This window comes from Oncorhynchus nerka, linkage group LG2 (genome assembly GCF_034236695.1).
Source record: "Oncorhynchus nerka isolate Pitt River linkage group LG2, Oner_Uvic_2.0, whole genome shotgun sequence".
In the NCBI taxonomy this organism is placed as follows: Eukaryota; Metazoa; Chordata; class Actinopteri; order Salmoniformes; family Salmonidae; genus Oncorhynchus; species Oncorhynchus nerka.
In genome coordinates this window covers 20,799,150-20,822,150 of record NC_088397.1, presented here as the reverse complement: position 1 = coordinate 20,822,150, position 23,001 = coordinate 20,799,150, and the positions used below count along the sequence as shown (strand labels likewise).

Sequence of the window (23,001 nt, the reverse complement as noted above, 5' to 3'; positions counted from 1 at the left end):
GTGTAGAGGGATGTGAGAGGAGAGTGTAGAGGGATGTGAGAGGAGAGTGTCGAGGGATATGAGAGGAGAGTGTAGAGGGATGTGAGAGGAGAGTGTAGAGCAGACATGGGCAAACTACGGCCCGCGGGCCACATACGGCCCGTTAGGCTTTTTAATCCGGCCCGCCGAACTTGTCCAAATTATAGTAAAAACCTCCTTTTTTCCCCTTTCCCTGCAATGCCCACGTTTCCCCAATAGATGGCGCACTCAAAACACATTGACCGTTGTTGGAGTGGCGCGTATTTCTCTTTATTTCACTTTAATTTTCACTTCGTTTCACGTCACCATTAAGCCCTTCTGTGAAAATGAGCGGACCAAAGAGAAGGAAAGTGGACAGCGAATGCCGAGTGTTTAATAAGGAGTGGACAACAAAATACTTCTTCACTGAAGTCCGATCAACGGCTGTATGTCTGATATGCCAAGAAGCTGTTGCGGTTTTCAAAGAGTACAATATCAGCCGTCACTTTGCCACGAAGCATGCAAACTATGCTAGCAAGCAGTCAACACAAGAACGGGCGGCTACTGCTCAGAGGTTGGCAGCTAATTTACAGAGTCAACAGAACTTTTTCACCGACAAACTGCAATTCAAGAGTCAAGTACCAAGGCAAGTTATTTGCTGGCATTCAAATTAGCAAAGGCTAGCAAGCCTTTCTCCGAAGGCGAGTTTTGAAAGAGTGCATGGTAGAGACAGCAGGTCTCTTGTGTCCGGAGAGCAAAGCCAAGTTTGAAAAAATCAGTTTAGCACGCAGGACAGTGACTCGCCGCGTGGAACTGATTGACGAAGATATAGTCAGCGAGTTAAACAAAAAGGCGGAGTCCTTTAAGTTATATTCACTAGCACTGGATGAAAGTAACGACATAAAAGACACTGCTCAGCTCCTAATTTTTATCCGAGGGATTAACGACAGTTTTGAGATAACGGAGGAGCTTTTGAGCATGGAATCACTGTAAGGGAAAACGCGAGGAGAGGACTTATATGAACAGGTGTCTGCTGTCATCGAGAGAATGAAGCTACCTTGGAGTAAACTTGCCAATGTCACCACGGATGGATCGCCAAATTTAACTGGAAAAAACATTGGGCTGCTGAAAAGAATCCAGGATAAAGTGAAAGAAGAAAACCCTGACCAGGATGTTATTTTACTTCACTGCATCATTCATCAGGAGTCTCTGTGTAAGTCTGTATTGCAGCTTAATCACGTCGTGGATCCAGTTGTAAAACTTGTTAACTTCATACGAGCAAGGGGACTTAATCATCGTCAGTTCATTATGTTCCTTGAAGAAACTAATGCGGATCACCAGGACCTAATTTACCACTCTCACGTCCGCTGGTTAAGTTTGGGGAAAGTGTTTCAACGAGTCTGGGAGCTCAAAGACGAGATTCGCTCATTTTTTAATTTAATGGGGAAATCCGAAGAATTCCCCGAGCTGAGCGACACAAACTGGCTTTGTGACTTTGCGTTTGCTGTGGACATATTTTCACACATGAATGAGCTGAACGTGAAGCTACAGGGGAAAGATCAGTTTGCGCACGACATGTACACAAATGTGAGAGCCTTCAAATCCAAGCTGGTTTTATTCTCCAGGCAAATGTCAAACAAATCTTTCGCACATTTCCCCACACTAGCCGTGCAGAAAGAGGCCGCCCGAAATGCGAAGAAATACTGCAAATCACTGGACGATCTGCACAGAGAATTTTGCCGTCGTCGGTTCTGTGATTTTGAAAAAATTGACAAGTCACTTCAACTGGTGTCCTGTCCCCTGTCACAAGACCCCGAATCAGCACCGCAGGAGCTGCAATTGGAACTGATCGATCTTCAGTCTGACTCCGTCTCAAAGGAGAAGTTCAAGTCTCTTAAACTGAATGACTTTTACGCTTCACTTAACGAGACCGCGTTTCCAAACCTCCGGAGGACGGTGCAGAAGATGCTGGTGTTGTTTGGCTCGACCTACGTGTGTGAGCAGACGTTTAGCGTCATGAAAATCAACAAAGCCCATCACAGATCCAAGTTAACTGACCAACACCTCAGATCTGTCCTGAGAATTGCCACAACAAAACTAACTCCAGACTTTGATGCACTGGCAAAAAAGGGAGACCAACAACACTGTTCCCACTGAAATGGTGAGTTTTTCTGCTGTGTTATGAAAAAATGCATATGGAAAGTTTAATAAATTTAAATTTATTAAATTTTTAAATTTAAATTTATCAAATTTATTAACTGATAAGGGCTATTTTTCACATTTGAAAGACAGTTAATAAATTGGGTTGTAGTGTTCTTCCTGTGCTATGAGGTTTGCACACACTACATTTAATGCTTTAGTATATCCGGCCCAAACACTCCCTCCAAATGCTCCTGGCCCGGCCCCTCTGTCAAATTTTAGAACCCATTGTGGCCCGCGAGTCAAAAAGTTTGCCCACCCCTGGTGTAGAGGGATATGAGAGGAGAGTGTAGAGGCATATGAGAGGAGAGTGTAGAGAGATATGAGAGGAGAGTGTAGAGAGATATGAGAGGAGAGTGTAGAGGGATGTGAGAGGAGAGTGTAGAGGGATATGAGAGGAGAGTGTAGAGAGATATGAGAGGAGAGTGTAGAGGGATGTGAGAGGAGAGTGTAGAGGGATGTGAGAGGAGAGTGTCGAGGGATATGAGAGGAGAGTGTAGAGGGATATGAGAGGAGAGTGTAGAGGGATATGAGAGGAGAGTGTCGAGGGATATGAGAGGAGAGTGTAGAGGGATATGAGAGGAGAGTGTAGAGGGATGTGAGAGGAGAGTGTAGAGGGATATGAGAGGAGAGTGTAGAGGGATATGAGAGGAGAGTGTAGAGAGATATGAGAGGAGAGTGTAGAGAGATATGAGAGGAGAGTGTAGAGGGATGTGAGAGGAGAGTGTAGAGGGATATGAGAGGAGAGTGTAGAGGGATATGAGAGGAGACTGTAGAGGGATATGAGAGGAGAGAAGTGCTGGATGAGAAAAAAAGTTGAGAAAGTTGCTGAAGGTCATCTGAGAGCCTCGGGGTAGGACCAATCAAAAGATGAATCTGTCAGCCAATCAAATCTGTCAGCCAATCAAAGCCCAGTCCTGTATCATATTCTTCAATCGACAAACACACACACACACACACACACCGCAGGGAAATGCAAGTAAGTGAACTCTTTCAAACAGAGGGAGCTAACCTTCATCAGCCTGCTTTATCTGGAAGTTTAACCTACACAACTATTAATATGCCACTCTAACACTGGGAGGAGAGGAGCGATCACAGGCTTTGATATGGTAATGAGAGGGTTACACACACACACACACACACACACACACACACACACACACACACACACACACACACACACACACACAGCCTGAGTGCGATGGGGCTGTTTACATAAGGGCCTGCCCTGGGACGAGTGAGAGCTGTCATCCTGCCAGAAAGAGAGAGAGAGAAAGAGAGAGGGGGAGTGAGAGGGAGAGAGAGAGCAAACAGCCTGTCTGATCTTTTTTACTGAGGGATGGAGTGAGAGATGGTGAAAAGGAACTGTTTAGAGAAGAGGAAGGACAACTGATAAGAAAACAGAAGATGGAGGAATGAGAAGGAGATGGAGGGTAGAGAAGGAGATGGAGGGAAGAGAAGGAGGAAAGAGAAGAGAAGGAGGAAAGAAGAGGGAAGAGAAGAGAAGGAGGAAAGAGAAGAGAAGAGAAGGAGGGAAGAGAATAGAAGAGAAGGAGGAAAGAGAAGGAGATGGAGGAAAGAGAAGGAGGGAAGATAAGGATATGGAGGAAAGAGAAGGAGATGCAGGGAAGATAAGGAGATGAGGGAAAAGAGGGGGGAAGAGAAGAGAAGGAGGAAAGAGAAGGATATGGAGGAAAGAGATGGAGATGGAGGAAAGAGAAGAGAAGGAGGAAAGAGGAGGGAAGAGAAGAGAAGGAGGAAAGAGAAGGATATGGAAAAAAGAGAAGGTTATGGAGGAAAGAGAAGGATATGGAGGAAAGAGAAGGATATGGAGGGAAAAGAAGGAGGGAAGAGAAGGATATGGAGGGAAAAGAAGGAGGGAAGAGAAGGAGGAAAGAGAAGGATATGGAGGAAAGAGAAGGAGATGGATGGAAGAGAAGAGGAGGAAAGAGAAGGAGATGGATGGAAGAGAAGAGGAGGAAAGAGAAGGAGAAAGAGAAGGATATGGAGGAGAGAAGGAGATGGCGGGAAAGTGGAGAGGGTCATGGAAAGAGAAGGGGAATGATAAGACCTAGAGGAAAAGGAGGGGAAGGCAAGAATAGAGAGAAGGGGGGAATAAAGGATATGGTCCCCTGTTTCCCTCAGTTCAATGTGTCCTCTTTCAGGCTCTTAATCTACATTAACACACACACACTGCCTTCATGTATGCACTCAGTGCTTAAAATAAAGTTCAGTGTGTGTGTGTGTGTACTGTGCGAGTGTGTGTGTGTGTGACTATGTGTGTAACTGTGTGTGTGAGACTGTGTGTGTGACTGATTGTGTGTGTGTGTGACTGTGTGCTTGTGTGTGTGTGTGTGTATGAGGGGGTTGTAACCAAGGTCAAAACCACTCAAGTGTCTGTCTTATGTAACCCCCCAGTCCAAATATTCCCCCGCTATGTCTGAGTCTGAGCTGCATACTAAGGTGGACACACACAAGCACACACTCTCTTTAAAGTGAAAGGGTGTGTATCGATTTAGCATGGTGTGCAGATTCCCACCACAACCCCTATACAAGGATTAAAATGAGAGCGCCAGAGGAACACACACACATCGCTTCTTAACGACACAACCTCTCCTAGCTACTCCTGTATCAGTTAGTTGAGGGTTAGTTAGTCTCTCTTCCTCCCCCGTCCTCCTCCTCTTTCCTCTCTTTCATCTCGCCATTAGGCCCACGGGCTAAGGAGGTGTGTCTTTGTGTGTGTGTGTGTGTGTGTGTGTTTAAAGGAAGTGAAACAGCAGAGCTAGCAGTAGTTAATTAATACACATCAAAAGGACCATTAAATATGAAACAGCTACACAGCACAGCCAACAGCAGCAACAGTTTGGCTGACCTGAATAATTCACACAAGAGCTTACCCTGTGTGTGTGTGTGTGTGTGTGTGTGTGTGTGTGTGTGTGTGTGTGTGTGTGTGTGTGTGTGTGTGTGTGTGTGTGTGTGTGTGTGTGTGTGTGTGTGTGTGTGTGTGTGTGTGTGTTTAATGTGAATTATTCAGAATATAGCTTACCCTTCTGCCCAACACTCTATTTTGTTAACAAGAAAAATATTTATTTATACGCTTTAAGTCTCTTTAGCTTTATATAATTATTTATAATTAGTGCTGTTACTATCTCGATTAGTGCTGTCAATATCTCTATCAATCATGTTACTATCTCGATTAGTGCTGTCAATATCTCTATCAATCATGTTACTATCTCGATTAGTGCTGTCAATATCTCTATCAATCATGTTACTATCTCGATTAGTGCTGTCAATATCTCTATCAATCATGTTACTATCTCGATTAGTGCTGTCAATATCTCTATCAATCATGTTACTATCTCGATTAGTGCTGTCAATATCTCTATCAATCATGTTACTATCTCGATTAGTGCTGTCAATATCTCTATCAATAATGTAAGCCATCCAATCATCCCTGTTATAGTCAGTCAGTCCTGTTACTATCTCAATCAGTCCAGTTACAATAGTGTCAGTCCTGTTACTATCTCAATCAGTCCAGTTACAATAGTCAGTCAGTCCTGTTACTATCTCAATCATCCCTGTTAGGCTACTCTCTCTAACTCACCCCCAATATTGGGTATGTAACCGAATATACTTAGGCCGGGATTCAATCCGTTCGCACATTGAAACACGCTTGGCATTGTCACGTTCGTTGGAATAAATGTCGGACCAAGGTGCAGCGTAAGTAGAGTTCCACATTATTTATTAGAAAGTGAAACTTAGAAAAAAAACGAAACAATAAAGAATAAATAAACCGTGTCGACAATGCAGTGCTAACAGGCAACTAAACATAAATAATATCCCATAACCCACAGGTGGAAAAAATGCTACTTAAGTATGATCTCCAATTAGAGACAACGATAACCAGCTGCCTCTAATTGGAAATCATGCAAATCACAACATAGAAAATAAACCTAGAACCCCACATAGAAAATATAAACTAGAACAACCCCCCAGTCACATCCTGACCTACTCTACCATAGAAAATAAAAGCTTTCTATGGTCAGGACGTGACAGGAGGTTCCGGACCATGGACCGTCTCAGGAGGTTCCGGACTGTGAAACGTCGCCGGAAGCTCTGGACTGGGAACTGTCGCCGGAAGTTCTGGACTGGGAACTGTCGCAGGAAGTTCTGGACTGGGAACTGTCGCAGGAAGCTCTGGACTGGGAACTGTCGCCGGAAGTTCTGGACTGGGAACTGTCGCAGGAAGCTCTGGACTGGGAACTGTCGCCGGAAGTTCTGGACTGGGAACTGTCGCAGGAAGCTCTGGACTGGGAACTGTCGCCGGAAGCTCTGGACTGGGAACTGTCGCAGGAAGTTCTGGACTGGGAACTGTCGCAGGAAGCTCTGGACTGAGAACTGTCGCCGGAAGCTCTGGACTGGGTGTCGTCGCAGGAAGCCTGGTGCGTGGGGCCGGCACTGGTGGTACCGGGCTGGTGACACGCACCTCAGGGCGAGCGCACAGAGCAGGCACAGGATGTACTGGACTGGGGAGGCGCACTGGACGCCTGATATGTGGGGCCGGTACAGATGGCACCGGACTAGTGACACGCACTTCAGGGCGAGTGCGCAGAGCAGGCACAGGACGTACTGGACTGGGGAGGTGCACTGGAAGCCTGATGCGTGGGGCAGGTACAGGTGGCACCGGACTGATGATACGCACTTCAGGGCGAGTGCGGGGAGAAGGAACAGGACGTACTGGACTGGGGAGGCGCACTTCAGGGAAAGTGTGAGGAGCAGGCACAGGACGTACCGGACTGGGGACACGCACTTGAGGGAGAGTGCGAGGAGCAGGCACAGGACGTACCGGGCTGTGAAGGTGCACTGGAGACCTGGTGCGTATAGCCGGCATCAATTGTTCCGGAACTTTAACACACTTCTCAGGACGAGTATGGAGAGCTGACTCAGGTGGCACCAAACTGACAACACGTTCCTTCGGGCAAAATCCGTGCATCCTTCACCAACTCAACAACTTTCCCATTTCTCTCTCCTCCAAATTCTCCCTTTTTTCCCAGACTGGCTCTGGTTCACTCCTCGGCACCGCCGACTGCTCCATGTGATCCCCCCCAAAAAATGTATTGGGGTTTCTGTGGCCTTCCTCCCCGACTTCGTCGCTGTCCCTCCTTCGTTGCTTCCGCCTGCTTCCATGGCTCTTGTCTCCTGCCATTAATTCATCCCAAGTCCAGGATGTTCTCTCCCTGATCTCCTCCCGGGCACGCTGCTTGGTCCTTTGTTGATGGGATATTCTGTCACGTTCGTTGGAATGAATGTCGGACCAAGGAGCAGCGTACGTAGAGTTCCACATGATTTATTAGAAAGTGAAACTTAGAAAGTGAAACTAAACAATGAAGAATAAACGAACTGTGACGACAATGCAGTGCTAACAGGCAACTAAACATAAATAATATCCCATAACCCACAGGTCGAAAAAATGCTACTTAAGTATGATCTCCAATTAGAGACAACAACCAGCTGCCTCTAATTGGGAATCATACAAATCACCAACATAGAAAATAAACCTAGAACCCCACATAGAAAATATAAACTAGAACAACCCCCCAGTCACGCCCTGACCTATTCTACCATAGAAAATAAAAGCTTTCTATGGTCAGGACGTGACAGGCATTTAAAGGTAATTTCCGATTGAGCAATGTGGGAACATTGCGTGTAATGCGCGATTGGATTGAATCCAGCCCTTATTCAGATTGCTTTTACATCTCCACCAGTGAATAGCTCGCAATGTCAAGAACATAAATGGTAGTAAATTAACCAAATAAAAATATGATTATTTGAAACCCAATGAGGCTAGAGAGTTGCATTTTTTTGACCGGCCAGCTATGTGTGTAGATCTTCCCATTTTACTATTGGTCTTCATTCTCAAGGTTGAAAACGGAAAGAGTGGAACAGAGCTGCTACACTATGGGCGTCGCTTGATGTGTGTGTTTCCCCCTGAGCGGATGCCTATTTCTAGATCGGTGGGGGGCAAAGTTTGGCCACTGGAGGAGAAAAGCTGTGTTTCTGTTTTAGAGAAGAAATCCTCACAACCTAAACCCTTCACACACACGCCCACACAATGAAGCACACACACACAATGAAGCACACACACACAATGAAGCACACACACACGGGTCTTTCTATAAACTAGGGTACCAGTGAGGATTTCTTATACTGGACAACTTGTTAATAAGTCATTGATAACACATTTATTTCATGTCATTACATTAAGATAGAGTATAAGGGGGGATCATACACTACAAGGCCAAGAGCTTGCAAAGCTGTCATCAAGGCAAAGGTTGACTACTTCAAAGAACACTTTTTGGGTTGCTACATGATTCCATATGTGTTATTTCATAGTTTTGATGTCTTCACTATTATTCTACAATGTAGAAAATAGTAAAAATAAAGAAAAACCCTTGAATGAGTAGGTGTCCAAACCTTTGACTGGTACTGTAGGTCCAGAATATTTTGGTGTCTCATTCCTGAGTCTAGCTGTGCGCAATTGTGTAAGATAGACTATTGCGCAACACCCAACACTATTCCTATTAATTATTCTGCATATAATGACGACAAATTACATAGCCTAGTGGGCTTATTCACAACATGATCTAGTAATGAAATAACATGACAAATCCATTTTATTTTCCATGTTACACCTGCCATTTTAAACGACAAGGGGCTTGAAGTAGCCCACTTGAACATGAATTCGGAGCTCAGAAATTCAAGTACTAGAATATGGCTACTGTAACGGCTTTCATCGGAAGAAGAGGAATCGTCAGACCAAAATGCAGCGGGATACGTGTTCATCTTTATTTTAAGGAACTGAACACTGAAGACAAAAATAACAAAAGGGAAACCCGAAACAGTCCTGCAAGGTGAAACAAACACTAAACAGAAATACAACTACCCACAAATAAAGTGGAAAAACAGGCTACCTAAGTATGATTCCCAATCAGAGACAACGATAGACAGCTGTCCCTGATTGAGAACCATACTACGGCCGAAACATAGAAATACAAAAACCTAGACATACAAACAAAGAATGCCCACCCAAATCACACCCTGACCAAACAACAATAGAAACATATAGCAATCTACGGTCAGGGCGTGACAGTACACCCCCCCCCCCCCCAAAGGTGCGTACTCCGGCCGCAAAACCTGAACCTATAGGGGAGGGTCAGGGTGGGCATTACTCTGCGGTGCCGGCTCCGCTCCAATTCTGGCTCGGCCCACTTCGGTAATGCATGTAGAGCGGGAACCCTCACCGTCGACCCCGGACTGGAGGACGCCACTGGACTGATGGCCGAGTCTGGAGTGAGTAGCGCCTCTGGACTGAAGGGAGACTCCGGCAGCTCCGGACCGGAGGGTGACTCCGGCAGCTCCGAACTGGAGGGAGACTCCGGCAGCTCCCGACTGGAGGGAGACTCCGGCAGCTCCGGACTGGAGGGAGACTCCGGCAGTTCCCGACTGGAGGGAGACTCCGGCAGCTCCCGACTGGAGGGAGACTCCGGCAGCTCCCGACTGGAGGGAGACTCCGACTGGAGGGAGACTCCGGGCAGCTCCGGACTGGAGGGAGACTCCGGCAGTTCCCGACTGGAGGGAGACTCCGGCAGCTCCCGACTGGAGGGAGACTCCGGCAGCTCCCGACTGGAGGGAGACTCCGGCAGCTCCGGACTGGAGGGAGACTCCGGCAATATCAATATTCTAATTATATATACTTTTTTTTTTTATATACTTTTTCTTTTGCACTTTTTTGGGTGGACGGGGGTTCTGTATTAGGCCCTATATGTACAATTATATAAATTATACAATTGTTTAACATTGTTGACATCCTCGAAAAGGACACTTGAAAGCGTCCCTGAACATCCTTGAATTAGACTTGCCAGTGTCTGTATGAACCCTACTTACAGGATGTATAGTCCTAGTCCTGTGTTGTTGTATAGGTGGAGTAATGGGCTACTTACAGGATGTATAGTCCTAGTCCTGTGTTGTTGTATAGGTGGATTAATGGGCTACTTACAGGATGTATAGTCCTAGTCCTGTGTTGTTGTATAGGTGGAGTAATGGGCTACTTACAGGATGTATAGTCCTAGTCCTGTGTTGTTGTATAGGTGGAGTAATGGGCTACTTACAGGATGTATAGTCCTAGTCCTGTGTTGTTGTATAGGTGGATTAATGGGCTACTTACAGGATGTATAGTCCTAGTCCTGTGTTGTTGTATAGGTGGAGTAATGGGCTACTTACAGGATGTATAGTCCTAGTCCTGTGTTGTTGTATAGGTGGAGTAATGGGCTACTTAAAGGATGTATAGTCCTAGTCCTGTGTTGTTGTATAGGTGGAGTAATGGGCTACTTAAAGGACGTATAGTCCTAGTCCTGTGTTGTTGTATAGGTGGAGTAATGGGCTACTTACAGGATGTATAGTCCTAGTCCTGTGTTGTTGTATAGGTGGAGTAAAGGGCTACTTACAGGATGTATAGTCCTAGTCCTGTGTTGTTGTATAGGTGGAGTAATGGGCTACTTACAGGATGTATAGTCCTAGTCCTGTGTTGTTGTATAGGTGGAGTAATGGGCTACTTAAAGGATGTACAGTCCTAGTCCTGTGTTGTTGTATAGGTGGAGTAATGGGCTACTTACAGGATGTATAGTCCTAGTCCTGTGTTGTTGTATAGGTGGAGTAATGGGCTACTTAAAGGATGTATAGTCCTAGTCCTGTGTTGTTGTATAGGTGGAGTAATGGGCTACTTAAAGGATGTATAGTCCTAGTCCTGTGTTGTTGTATAGGTGGAGTAATGGGCTACTTACAGGATGTATAGTCCTAGTCCTGTGTTGTTGTATAGGTGGAGTAATGGGCTACTTATAGGATGTATAGTCCTAGTCCTGTGTTGTTGTATAGGTGGAGTAATGAGCTACTTACAGGATGTATAGTCCTAGTCCTGTGTTGTTGTATAGGTGGAGTAATGAGCTACTTACAGGATGTATAGTCCTAGTCCTGTGTTGTTGTATAGGTGGAGTAATGAGCTACTTACAGGATGTATAGTCCTGTGTTGTTGTATAGGTGGAGTAATGGGATCATTTGCATGTATTCCCTTTTATTCCTCTAAGTATAGATGTGGAACTGCATGAAAATCCTTTTGATCTTGTTTCAAACCATTTAGAAATGTTTTGCCCAATGTCACACTGGCCTCATTATTTATAGAAAGACCCACATGCATGTGTGTGTGTGTGTGTGTGTGTGTGTGTGTGTGTGTGTGTGTATCTGCTTGGTCACGGTGGTTGAGCACTCTGATTAATGCTTACAGAGAGACAACAGATGGGGAGAGGGGAGATATGAGGGGATAGAGGATATAGATGGTGGAGGACAGGGAGTTGGAGAGAGATATGAGGAGTGGGAGAGAGAGAAACAGAAGCAAGGAGAGAGAGAGAGAGAGACAGAGAGAGACAGCTAGATGGAAAGAGAAAGCAGTGTAAATCCATCCTAACCCTGTGGTTGTGTTGTGGCAGTGTTTTAACCATGTTGTTGTGTTGCGGTCTAGGTTCCACCATGACTACAGGGTTGCGGTCAATATAAATGACTACCTCGACATCTACTGTCCATTCTACACCAACGGCCCTCCGGCTCACGGTCGAATGGAACGCTATATCCTGTTCATGGTCAACCACGAAGGATACACTTCCTGTCAACACAGGATGAGGGGGTTCAAACGCTGGGAGTGCAACCGTCCTACCGGTCCTGACGGTCCCCTGCGCTTCTCAGAAAAGTTCCAGCTGTTTACGCCTTTCTCCCTGGGCTTCGAGTTCAGGCCAGGACATGAATACTACTATATCTGTGCGTAATATATCGTACCACTACAATATAACTAATATGTGAGCAATATCTTGTACTACTACAGTACTACCACTATAAATATGAGAAATATGTTGTACTACTGCAGTACTACGACTATAAATGTGAGTAATATCTTGTACTACTACAGTACTACCACTATAAATGTAAGTAATATCTTGTACTACTACAGTACTACTACTATAAATGTGAGCAATATATTGTACTACTACAGTCCTACTACTATACATGTGAGTAATATCTTGTATTACTACAGTACTACTACTATAAATGTGAGAAATATGTCGTAGTACTGCAGTACAACAACAACATATTATGGGGTGAGTCGAAACGTCCATTTAAGTCGAATTTGACATGAATGCATGACGAAGTACAATTCTTGACTTCAATGTAAGTTAGGATTTACTCCTCTTACTGCTACAGTACAACTACTAGTATATCTATTACTACTGCTATGAGGAGAGAGAGAAGAGGAGGAATGAGAGAAACGTAGAGGGAGGGAGAGAGGGCAGAGGAAGGGTCGTGGTTATTTCCTCTGAGTGGCAAATTTTTATGTTGCCCTGAGGTCAAACTTAGCTCTTCTTATCCTCTCACTGTGTGTGTGTGTGTGTGTGTGTGTGTGTGTGTGTGTGTGTGTGTGTGTGTGTGTGTGTGTGTGTGTGTGTGTGTGTGTGTGTGTGTGTGTGTGTCTCCCTTTCAACCCCATGGACACCAGATGTAGTGGGATCACCCAGGTCTAACCTGAACCCCATTCACAGTGGCGTAACCGACATAGAAACTATCTCCATCTCATTTTCTTTCCCTCCCTCTTTCTCTCTGTCAGCGTCTCCTCATCCCAACCATGTAGGGAGGCCGTGTCTGAGGCTGAAGGTGTATGTCAGACCCCCAGGTAAGTCACGCTCTAACTACACATACACACACACAAATACACACACAGAGACATGACTCCTCTCCTTTAAGTTAAGTACCCAAAATAGACATGACTCCTCTCCATTTAATTTAGTTCCTAACAGAGGCATGAATCCTCTCCTTGAAATGTAGTTCCTAATAGAGACATGACTCTCCTTTAAATGTAGTTCCTAATAGAGATATGACTCCTCTCCTTTAAATTTAGTTCCTAATGGAGACATGACTCCTCTCCTTTAAATGTAGTTCCTAATAGAGACATGACTCCTCTCCTTTAAATTTAGTTCCTAATGGAGACATGACTCCACTCCTTTCAATGTAGTTCCTAATAGAGACATGACTCCTCTCCTTTAAATGTAGTTCCGAATAGAGACATGACTCCTCTCCTTTCAATGTAGTTCCTAATAGAGACATGACTCCTCTCCTTTCAATGTAGTTCCGAATAGAGACATGACTCCTCTCCTTTAAATGTAGTTCCTAATAGAGACATGACTCCTCTCCTTTCAATGTAGTTCCTAATAGAGACATGACGCCTCTCCTTTAAATTTAGTTCCGAATAGAGACATGACTCCTCTTCTTTAAATGTAGTTCCTAATAGAGACATGACTCCTCACCTTTAAATGTAGTTCCTAATAGAGACATGACTCCTCTTCTTTAAATGTAGTTCCTAATAGAGACATGACTCCTCTCCTTTAAATGTAGTTCCTAATAGAGACATGACTCCTCTCCTTTAAATGTAGTTCCTAATAGAGACATGACTCCTCTCCTTTCAATGTAGTTCCTAATAGAGACATGACTCCTCTTCTTTAAATGTAGTTCCTAATAGAGACATGACTCCTCTTCTTTAAATGTAGTTCCTAATAGAGACATGACTCCTCTCCTTTCAATGTAGTTCCTAATAGAGACATGACTCCTCTCCTTTAAATGTAGTTCCTAATAGAGACATGAATAGAGACATGTATCTGGAACACTTTCTTATTATTATTTTCTGTCTATTTTAGTAATTGTCTCTCCATTCTGTTGTTCTCTGTCTCTAATCAGCTGGTTGTTTAGATTTCTTTCACTCTACTTTCAAATGCTTCTATAATTTTCTCTCCGCTTTCAGATGGTTCTGGCCTTCTCTTTCTCTCTGTTCGATTCTGTCCCATCTCTCCTTTCAGATGGTTCTGGCCTTCTCTTTCTCTCTGTTCGATTCTGTCCCATCTCTCCTTTCAGATGGTTCTGGCCTTCTCTTTCTCTCTGTTCTATTCTGTCCCATCTCTCCTTTCAGATTGTTCTGGCCTTCTCTTTCTCTCTGTTCTATTCTGTCCCATCTCTCCTTTCAGATTGTTCTGGCCTTCTCTTTCTCTCTGTTCTATTCTGTCCCATCTCTCCTTTCAGATGGTTCTGGCCTTCTCTTTCTCTCTGTTCGATTCTGTCCCATCTCTCCTTTCAGATGTTTTCTGTCCTCTCCGTTCTGTTGTTTTCTTTCTGTCTGTTCAGACTTCAGTGTTTTCACTCTCTGTTGAATCATGCTGTCATTCTCTCTGTCTGTTCCAGGCAGTTCAGGGTTTGACTCTCCAGAGCCCTTTCTGACTGATGGAGCTGCAGACTGGAGCCCAGAGTCCCTGCTAGCCCCAGCCCTAATACCCAGCCTGGCCTCACTGCTACTGGGCTTCCTCTCATCGCTGTGACCCCCCCTACACTGGAGCAAGACCTAGACCAGAGTCTTTGCTGGAAGACTGCCTGTAGGACTGCCTGGCTGGCTGTCCCTCAAACTCCCACACGCTCAGGGAGAAACTCTCTTTCAGTCCTGGATTAAAAACCACTGTGGGCCCCCAGGACAAGCATTTACAGCCCCTGGGCTAATTAATGGATGATGAGCCCCTAGTCTAAACTTAACCCTAACCCCCCTTGGGTGTCTGAAGGGACATGGATGGGGGGTGGTGGTACGAGGCTGGACACACGCATGCCTGACCACTGTGAATCTGGACTGAACTGACTAAACTGATGGTGTTTCTGTTATGTTTACATGATCACATATAATTTAATTGAAGTTGGTCCTACAGATGATGTCATGGTTATATTTGAAATGGACAGTTAATTAGACTTCCAAAGTGCAGATTCTGATCTGACACTCAGAAGCCTTCTGATGGACAGAGAAATGACTCAACTATATTTACTGCTGCAACCCCCAGCCCACAGAGCGAAGAGGAGAAGGAAGTGGAGAGGGAAATAAACAAAGGAGAGAGAAAGAAAGAGAGTCTCTGGGGACCGAGACTTCTTTAATGTCGGGAAACAAACAAGAACACTGACACGTTTCTACCCTGTTTCATCTTATTTTTGTTCCGTTTAAAAGCACCATCAATTATTAATATGTGTGAGAGAGAGAGAGAGGGAGGGAGAGAGAAAGAGAGAGAAAGGAAATTTTGGTCCCTACTTTATTCTCTAACCCTAAAACTGTTGATGATGACTCAGTATTCTGTTCCTCTGATGTTGCGTGTCTTAGTGTGTGTAATCCGGTAGTTGGTTCTATCATGTACAGCATTTACGCTAAGGCGATCCCTGCCATGGTTTAATGTATAAAAGGTTTCCTTCACGTCTCCATCTCATCAGTTTGTCTCCTGTTCTGATCTGTTGTTTTTGTCAAGATGATGAGAAACAGGAGAGAAACACACCAATAAATATTGTTTTGTCTACAAAGTGACTGACAGTGATTATTGTCTTCTATACAGTAACACAGGAATAGTTGCTATTTCTTAATTGGTTGACACCATTGCCCTCTGCTGGTCAGTGAGTGTCACAGTTTTACCTCTAAAATTCAGGGGGAAACCCAAGTTATTTATAATGGGGAGGGAAAGGGAGTTTTCTGTAAAGACATGTTTTTGTTTAATGGCTTTCCAATTCATTACTTTCACTGAAAAAACTATGAGAGAGAAAAGTGTAAAAAAAATAAAATGAACAGCAACAAAACTGTCATGCACAGACCTACACTAGTGCCTGAAGTATGTCTTGGTTAGGGAAAACTCCTAGCCTTAGGTCATACTACAAAACATACAGTTTTATGAACCAGAATGCTAACTTATGGCACCTCGAGGTGTCTCTTGAGGTCCTGGATCTCTCTCTCCATGTGGTAGATATCATCAGACAACTGCCTGTGGCCGGACTGGGCCTTCATTAGTTGGCAGTGGAGACGCTTCACGATGGCATCGTACCGTCTGTTCTGGATCTGAGAACAACACACTTGGGTTTTAAACAGATATTGTACTTTTTGATTTTTGTTGACATTGTCCTGCATTTCTTTCCTTTTTGTATGTACAACACTTTGAGTTGCATGTTCGAAAGGTACCAGATAAATAAATAGTTATTCTTATTATGAATACTGTACATGGTGAGTCTTTATCTGACAATCACTGTCTGGAGTGAGTTCTTTTCTGTTGGATTAGAGGAAAAGGGGGGTAAGTGAGCATCAGACAATAGGGATTCACTACCGTACCTCGATATGCTTCTTGATCAGTGTGTGACTCTCAAACTCCTTCAGGATGAGCTCTCTTCTCTCAGTCACCATCTTCCTCCGGTCTGAGATCTGCCCCCTCATGTCATCCAACTCTTTCTGTCAAGAGATTGCAGTTTTATTATTGATTCACGATAACAACTTGCGACCAGACGAATTGGAGAAGACAGGGATCGCAGGACCAATTATTATTATTTTTTAACATATCCCATATGACTGTAATCTGTCAACATCTACACTGGTTCCTCAGCTGCTCTGACCTGTGCCTGCTTCACAGCGTTCCCCTCTGGGTTCTCCAGGTCGGCCCTCAGCTCCTCTCTCCTCTCTGTGAGCACTCTGACCAGAGCCCTCTTCTCCACTAGCTCCCTGTGAGCCCTCGTCTGGCTCTCCGCTTGCAAGACGGCTGTCCGGTGGCCCTCCATCTTGTTCCGGTAGGTGTTGTAACCGGCCAGCACACGGCTAAAGTTGTCCTCTTCTTCCTCGATCAGCAGTCGGAGCTCTGTGTTTTCATTGTAGACGGTGACGGAACGCAAGCCCAGGTCTTGCATGTGTCGCTGCAGGTGTTCCATCTCACCCTCCAGGATGAGAATCTGCCTCACGTTGGATTTTAACTCCACTTCAGCTTCTTTGCCTTTCTTCTCGATGTCTGATAGTATGGCCTGGTAGCAGATGAAAACAACATTGCTTTACACTGAGTGTTAAAACAAATGTTCTGATATTAATGTTGCAAGGAAAATATATTTAATTTAAGCAGCAATAATTACAGTTACTGGTCAGTGTGTTAGCAGGTAAGGAGAGATTCACCTGGAGAGAGCTGAGCACTTGTTGTTTCTCCCGGAGGGCCACAATCTGGGCATATCCTTGTTGTGAGACTTCTTCTAAAGCTTGTGTTAGAGAGAAGTCAGGCCCTCCATGTGTCTCTACAGCAATACATGGAAGGGACCCTGTCACGTCTGAAGAAAGAAGGTGGTTTGTTATTAGCTAAGCTAGCTAACGTTAGCTTCCTAAATTAGCTAGTTGTAGTCCTACAAACATTAACTCTTTAGTATCTCCACCCCCAACAACTTTAGGCCTACTTTGCTGCTGTTTTAGCAAAGCTTCCCAAGATAATACAGATAGTCCAACATTTTATAGGGAATTTGCTATATGTTTTCTTGCCATTTTCCACCGTCATCCCAGCAGAGTTGGCCATGTTGACACGTTTGTTGTTGAGCGCGAAACAGAGTTGGTTTTCGCGCTCAGCTCAGCACGTGCGCTCTCTTGGCCTGGCGGACGTTTCCGGTGGGGGGTTTCCGGTGTGATTCCCCCAATACGCCCCATATTGACTGACTTCACCTTTGCCGAGTAAAACAATATACTTATGTTAAGAATTAAACCATTAAAGAAACCACAAGTTCGGACACACCCAAAGAGTTCCATTGAATTGAGTGGCTCATCTTCATTTTCCAGATATTGGAGAAATGTTCATTTGTGCCCTTCCCACACAAAATGTAGGGGAAATAAATAGTGATTGTTATTCAAATCCATTAGTCAGTGAAGTAAACTAAAGGAAATGTAGCCCTAGTTTTTGTATACATTTATTTTACAATGGATTGCCAGATGTCCGGATTTGATTCTATACATAATTTGTATGTGATAAATGACAGGGACTTGTCCCTGTGGTTTCTGGTGGTATGAGACAGTATAGATGTCAGCTATGTGTATTTACATGTTTCTTTGTTCCCAGTGTGAGGCCATAGCCTACTGGTTAGATCCACAAGTGGTGTTTTAGGGTTAACGAATAATGTAGAGACCATTCTCTCTCTCGCTCTCTCTATACCTTTCTAAACATCATTTATGATATGAGAAGACGGCAGTTATGGAGAAAATGTGTCTGTAGGCTATTTGCTTGCACACAGCAGACCTCCAGGATATGTACTCAAGTCACTCATTTTGTTTCCTTACTAAAACATGAATATAGGAAGGATATAAGGAAGCTAGTACTGAAACATCCCCATTACGCTTCCACGTGCGCGTGTGTGATGGGATCAAGTCCTTTCAGTTTTTGTGCAGCCTACTGGAAATGTATTGCGACCATCCAGATGAACAAAACAAGGTTTCTTTCCCAGGCCCATGCAGCCCATAAAGCCATGACCCAGTAGGATTTGGCTGTGAAGGCGGGTGAGGGACCCACCATTAGCTAAACAATAGCCGATAGACTTGATTTACTAGCACAGGACCTGACTGTTATTTGTGCTGGTGGATGTAAATATTTTATTTGTTGTTTGTATTTGTTTGCGCACTAAAAAGAGCAAATTGTTTGAACGTGATGACAGTTGGCGTTCCCCATTTGTGGTTGAATGCTTAGGTATAGGGAAAACACTGGGCTATTATTGTTAACATGTTTGCCTCCAGATGCTGAAGTGCTGCTGTGGTTTCTGAGTCTTGTGGCTTTATTGAGACAAGTTTACGGTGTACATAATAGGTACAGGTGTGTGCCGGTGCCCCGTAACCAGTTATGAAAACAAAACGTATGTGCTGCAGTGAACATCATGGTCTTATAGACTATTGCGCCATTACATCCTATGCACTTTTTCGGCGTTTGAATTTCTCATGTGTGTTTGATTAAATAGAGCCCTCCTCACTCAATCTCAGTCTCAGTCCCATAGACACAACAGGATAAACTGTATGTATGACTCAACAGGGTGCTTCCCCTCCCTGCCTCCTTCCCTCCCTCCTACTGTCCCTCCCTTCCTCCAATCCCTCCCTCCTTCCAATCCCTCCCTCTATCTGTGACTCAATATAACCACAACTATTTCCTGTCTGGTTCCCTGACATTGTCTCTCATTCCCTGTGTTTCATCAGCACTACAACACGTGTGCCAAAGAGAGGGTTTTTACTAGGTCACAGGTGTTCCTGTTTTTACCCTAGTCTGCATTGTGTAAATAAAACATTAACTAGAAGTATCTGTTGCTATTATTTTGTCCACTCCATCCTTCCTCAAAATAGGAAGAGAGACAGTGAAGAGGGGATGGATGGAGATACAGTAGAACATAGCTATGTTAATTTTTTATTTCATACAATGTTGATCTTTTAAATACCATTAATAGCCCTAGAACAGGGGTTGTTGGCTGTGGGTGGTCAACTACATGAATACCCTTTTATTCATCTCATCTGCTGATATTTGGGCTACCTGTGTTTTGGGGTGAATACTGAGGTTTCCATGTGTTTGATGCCATTCCATTCACTCCGTTCCAGACATTACTATGAGCCGTCCTCCCCTCAGCAGCCTCTACTGATTTGAAGTATAGTAATTTGAGTGCTTGCATCAGCAGTTTTACAAATGAAACCTCTTTTTGAAAGCCGAGCTGATTCGTGTGCTATTGTTGCCCATTTTCCGATAGGTTAAAGAACAGTGCCAGCTATATGCCAGACTGAAAACAAATGAAACAATCTTTGTTTCAGTGGATAACTTTAATGCTCTCTTAGCAGTGCAACTGTAGAGCTGAGATGGTGTAGTTAGGTGGCGTTATAATGCAGGCTTTGACATGGAAATGACATACGAGTGAAGAAAGCTTTCAAGGGAAACATGGTGTGTGTGTTGAATTGTTCTAATCCAAGCATGGACAGATCGATTCCTCACTTCGCAAATGGATTTTCACGTGAAGAAGGCAAACTGAGCATAGTAATGACATTACACGTCAACAAAAGAGTATCTCATTTCATTTTAAATCAGAGACATGAGGCGAGGTGGGGGAGGGGCAGAACTATAGGGGTCAGTGAAATCAGGGAATGAGTAAGGAGAGTAGGGGGCCTCTAAATGTGCATGACACAGCACTCCCAGCATGCATCACTAACTGGAGTTATTCCCTTCTAACCACAGAAAGCACATAAAATCGTGGCGCCCTGCGCTCATACGCCTGAGACAGTGTCAAGTTTTCAGAGATGTGCTGAGGTAAACCGTCTCAGGGTGAAACGTAATGGTCTAATGGTATCCCTGTTTTCCTATGACATGGATTGAAGCATGGCAATATTGGTGATAATAACAGAGCATTTATAATCCCTCTCCTGTATTTTTACAAGTGTATATGGCTTTATTGGAATGTTCTAGAAACACACAAAAAACTGAACACAGAATTGAATACGAGAGACATCAGAAAATACATAAATATTGAAAACTTCATAAAACTAAGTTCAAAGTGAGCCAAATTCAGTTTGTTTTCACAGTATAAAAATACAAAAATCTATTCCATATGCAGACAGTTCAGCTACCTAACAGGTATGAATTCCACCTCATCTACAGCCCTGAGCTGGGAATGGGATTAAAGAGATATCAGTTACTAATTCATCAATTAATTGCCCTGGGTCTGCTTCCTCATTCTTCATCTGCTGATTCTGAAGGCCCCGAAGTAGCTTCCCTCAGCTTCCGGGTCCAGCAGCCAGGAGTTGGACACGCTGACGTAGATACTGTCCCCGGGCCCCAGGGGGAAAGCCCCTCCCTGCTGCTGACAACACATGTGGTAGTGGCCCCTCTGCCAGTGCTTGGTGCTGCCGCTTTTCATCAGCACAGCTGGCCTGAGGGGGGCACTGTGACTGTGACGCTCGTGGAACACGTATTGTATAAGAAGGGCACCAGCCCCGGCCCCATCTTCTCTGTGAATGCTAGGCTCTGCTGAAGCCCCTTTTCTCCCTGGAGCATGAGACCCAGACTCCAACAGTGACTCCTCTACCTGGTCGTAGTACCTGAAGCAGGTTTTGGCATAGATGTAGTACAGGCCTCCCTCGCGGACTAGGATCCTGCCGTCATGGTACCCGATCTTGGACAGGTGTCCATGGGCGTGGTCCCAGTGGATCATGGTGTTCTGGATATCTCTCTGGATGTGCCCACTGGGAGGCTGAATGGGCAGGTGGGCTGATGGTATGACCTCCCTGGGTTTTTTTGGGCACCTCTGTGACTCCCCTCTCTGTAGGTCGTCCGAAGTCTCAACTAGGGCTGGTCCGGTCTGGGTGACCTGAAGTTGCCAACAGAGACAGCGGCAAGAGAGGTTAGAGGTCACAGCAGCCCAAATCCCTCATTGGGCATCGATACACTGCTGTTAGAGACACATTTATAGAGTTATTGACCACTTGTCACTTAAACTTTTTTACTGCAGTGGGCTAAATCAGGGTCACACAGTGTATTTTTGGTAGTCTTTAAACAAATCTACTTTGAAACAAGTATACACCTTCACACACATGGTTGTGGGCTTAAAAAGAAGACACCTGCACCATGTCAGATATAGAGTTGAAATGTATTACATTTTGAGTTTGCATTTGAATATTAACCTTTATATACATCACAGAAGACTGAAATATAACAAAACTGTTTGACATAGAAACATCGGATTTTCTGCAGGTTTTTTGAAACAAAGTTTATTATTTATGAAAAATATGAATAACATTCCACCCATGAGGCCACTAGGTCACTTTATATGTACAGTATATACTGTATTCTAGTCAAGGCTCATCCTATATAACTAGTGCTGTACACACCTTCTCTATTCATATACTGTCCCTACACACCAATATACATATTTATATTCCGGACTCTGACATTGTTCATTCTGATATTTCTTCATTTCTTTCTTTTTACTTTTTGGATTATGTGTATATTGTTTTGTATTGTTAGGTATTACTGTACTGTTGGAGCTAAAAACACAAGCATTTCGCTGCACCTGCGATACCATCTGCAAATCTGTGTAAACCAATAAACTTTTATTTTGACTTGTTGCTCTCTTGTAAAACATAAGGCTACATTGTAAGCCATAAGATGCAATAGCCAGTAAAAACCGTCCATACAATATGAAACACTTTGCCTCTATTTGAAGTGTAATGTGTTATAGATGTTGTGGTGAGAGATCAACCACTTGAAATGGATTACAAATGTGTATTTGTGGCAATCATTGTATATAATCATTTTCTTGCAGCACCTGCAAACTGTTATGACAATAACTTTTTTTCTTACAAAATACAACTTGGTGCTATAGAATTACATAGATTTTATGACCATTTTTAGAGGAGACTCTTGATATTATCCAATCTAAGAGACCTATGCATCAGGACTTGTATTATTATGATTTCCTTACCTGTTGAAGATGACCTGTCAAGTGAAGTACTACAGCAACACTTGATACCACTTGAAGTAATCCCATGAAAACGACGGTACCAATAAGAGTTCTGTTTGAAGTTGCTTCTGTTCTCCTGAGCTGCTGAAATCTTGGCAGACTGCTTTCCATTTCATAAAGATCCGTTTAATACTGAACGTTAAATATCCACTGTTTCATAAATACAGACCCAATGTTAGTCTATGCTTTCCGCGAGATATGTTTGTATTTCAGCGTATTCTCATTACCAATACAAGTTGTTAAGAGGTGGTTTTCTCAGTTTAGTACCCCCCTCTTTGAGGACCAATCAGATTACAGATTAATTTAAATAGCTTTTTAACACCACCAGGGGTGCTGTTGTAAAATACTGTGCGAAAAACATCATTTATGACTACATATCCC

The 23,001-nt window shown here is 44.0% G+C and overlaps 3 protein-coding genes across 3 annotated transcripts in view; 1 reads left to right on the top strand and 2 right to left on the bottom strand.

The window, feature by feature from the left end:
• The window catches only part of LOC115120091 (ephrin-A2-like), a 30,836-nt gene extending 15,166 nt beyond the window's left edge, over window positions 1-15,670 (top strand). The window contains exons 3-5 of the mRNA XM_065024467.1: window positions 11,726-12,060; window positions 12,902-12,967; window positions 14,524-15,670. Of these exons, the coding sequence (XP_064880539.1) occupies window positions 11,726-12,060; window positions 12,902-12,967; window positions 14,524-14,657 (535 nt within the window). The 3' untranslated portion in view covers window positions 14,658-15,670. The remainder of the gene's footprint in view (window positions 1-11,725; window positions 12,061-12,901; window positions 12,968-14,523) is intronic.
• Window positions 14,791-17,669, bottom strand: LOC115120097 (coiled-coil domain-containing protein 122). The gene is made up of 5 exons (XM_065021502.1): window positions 17,646-17,669; window positions 17,282-17,458; window positions 16,738-17,136; window positions 16,460-16,576; window positions 14,791-16,192 (listed from the first exon to the last, which is right to left on the bottom strand). Exons 1-5 carry the CDS (start codon window positions 17,667-17,669, stop codon window positions 16,046-16,048), a joined length of 864 nt encoding a protein of 287 aa, XP_064877574.1. The 3' UTR covers window positions 14,791-16,045.
• A 2,493-nt stretch (window positions 17,670-20,162) lies between these two features.
• LOC115120096 (tumor necrosis factor ligand superfamily member 11-like) lies at window positions 20,163-22,989 on the bottom strand. Its single transcript, XM_029648993.2, has 2 exons — window positions 22,582-22,989; window positions 20,163-21,468 (listed from the first exon to the last, which is right to left on the bottom strand). The coding sequence occupies exons 1-2, from the start codon at window positions 22,729-22,731 to the stop codon at window positions 20,839-20,841; spliced, it is 780 nt and encodes a 259-aa protein (XP_029504853.2). The 5' UTR covers window positions 22,732-22,989; the 3' UTR covers window positions 20,163-20,838.
• Window positions 22,990-23,001: the final 12 nt, after the last annotated feature.